The 1,774-nt window shown below is 63.0% G+C and overlaps 1 protein-coding gene across 1 annotated transcript; it reads right to left on the bottom strand.

Moving 5' to 3' along the window:
- Positions 1 to 9: 9 nt before the first annotated feature.
- On the bottom strand, positions 10 to 1,528 carry ACA1_222540 (uncharacterized protein; the record flags this gene model as incomplete). The annotated part of the gene is made up of 6 exons (XM_004337963.1): positions 10 to 203; positions 336 to 499; positions 573 to 714; positions 947 to 1,070; positions 1,139 to 1,290; positions 1,382 to 1,528. Coding segments are annotated over 6 exons (923 nt in total), but the record flags the coding sequence as incomplete, so codon positions are not given.
- Positions 1,529 to 1,774: the final 246 nt, after the last annotated feature.

Below are 1,774 nucleotides of genomic sequence, written 5' to 3'. Positions count from 1 at the left end.
TCCGCGGTTGAGCTAGAGGCCGAGGTTGAGGTAAAGGCGCCGTTGCCAGCAGATGGAGTGGTGCACGTTGACACGAAGGGGCGAGTCTCCATGTGGTCGCTGTCGGGCTTTTCGGTGGTCGTCTCCATGCTGTCCACAGCTGACAACGCTGGTTGGGCAGCACCACCGGTGCCCGAGACGGCAAAGAGCGAAGCCGGGTACGACTGCGCTGCTGGCGGCGATGCAGTGCGATGGGGCGAAGAGGCAGATGCGCTGGACAGCGGCGACGGAGTAGCGAACGAGGGAAGGGGAGCCGAGGATGTAGGGAAGAGAGCGGGCGCGCTGGCGGCACGCACCAACTCTTGCGCCGCAGGGGAGGCCTCCTGCCGGGCCGGCGATAGTAGGGACGCGGGGACAACGGGCAGGGGTACGGCCTCCCGGCTGCGTCTCTGTCTATCGGAGTCCACGGCTTCGAGCGCCGCCGCGCAGCCGCTCTCGGTGAGACCACATCTCTGTGTCCCTATTTCGGCACAGTGGGGTCATGCGGGTGAGACTTGCACGCACTGCCCCCCCCCCCAAGCAGCATAAGCGACCTTCGTCGAGTATGGCGACAGCGCCCTTCTTGACGCAGGCCTTGACGATGTTCCACACGCACTGAGGGCTCGGTCCAATGCGAGGACTGTAAAGCTTCATAATGGGAAAGAGCTCCAGCGGACCCGCACTCGTTTTGCCCTCCTGGAGAATCAGAAGCGCACGCACGCACACAGGCGATGTGAGCTCAGACCCAACTATCAACAACCAATGACGGTGGAAGGAGCGGTGCCTGGCGCAACAAGTGGAGGGCGATGAGGAGCGCGCAGGGTCCGGTGAAAGCATTCGGGCGATAGACCTGCTTACCCGTAGGCGACGGTGATAGTGGTGACGGTGGCGGTGGCGATGCGCTACCGACTAAGGCAGGGCGCCGCACAGGTGACGCCGCCTCCCCGACGACCGCAGCGCAGCTGCTCGGTATAAGCTCTTCGACCGCGGTTTCCGCAGGTTGTTGTTGTTGTTGTTGTTGGGCGCTGACTTGGGTTGCCGACTCCTCGGAGCTGTGGGGCAGACAACGGCTTAGCTGATGAGAACATGCGGCACATCCCGAAGGGAGAGTCGTTCGTACCGCGCGTAGTTGTTGCAGCGCGCGATAAAGTCAAAGGAGACCAACGCGATCACCTCGTTCGCCCCCGGCATACGCCGAACCCACTCAGGGGCGGTCACGCTGTCGCAAACGACCGTCGCCAGACAAGCGATAATGTGCTTGCACCAACCCCTCTGTCACCACACACACACACACACACACACACACACACATACCACATACACAGGTGAGCAGCGATCTTCTCGAAGCGCCAGCGCAGTGTACCTGGTGGCGTGAGGCGGAGGTTTGTCGGGCGCACAGGCACTCTGCACGCTTGTAATTAGGGCCGAAATCAAAGATCACCCGGTATGAGTCCTCGTGCTGGCCCAGCACCCTAAACTCGATGCGGCGGTCGGGCAGCTCCCGCCGCATGACCACCGCGCCGGCGAGGTAGTAGGCCAGGCCTCGCTGCACAGACCCCCCGTCGGGTGCGTAGACTTCCAGGTACTTCGGGAACAACTCCTTGATGCCGGTCGCACCTGGGGTTCCATATACAGCGCACAGAGTCGGGCGCTGGCTTGGCACGAGGACATACAAGGCCAAGGTGACGTACCGCGCAGGCGTTCGGGCATCTCGCTAGAGGGCGAAGGGGCGGCTGCGGTGGTGCGGAGCCTCTTG

This window comes from Acanthamoeba castellanii, assembly GCF_000313135.1.
Source record: "Acanthamoeba castellanii str. Neff unplaced genomic scaffold scf7180000084760, whole genome shotgun sequence".
Classification (NCBI taxonomy): Eukaryota; Discosea; order Longamoebia; family Acanthamoebidae; genus Acanthamoeba; species Acanthamoeba castellanii.
Note: the sequence above shows the minus strand (reverse complement) of the source record. Positions and strands in the feature narration are given on the sequence as shown.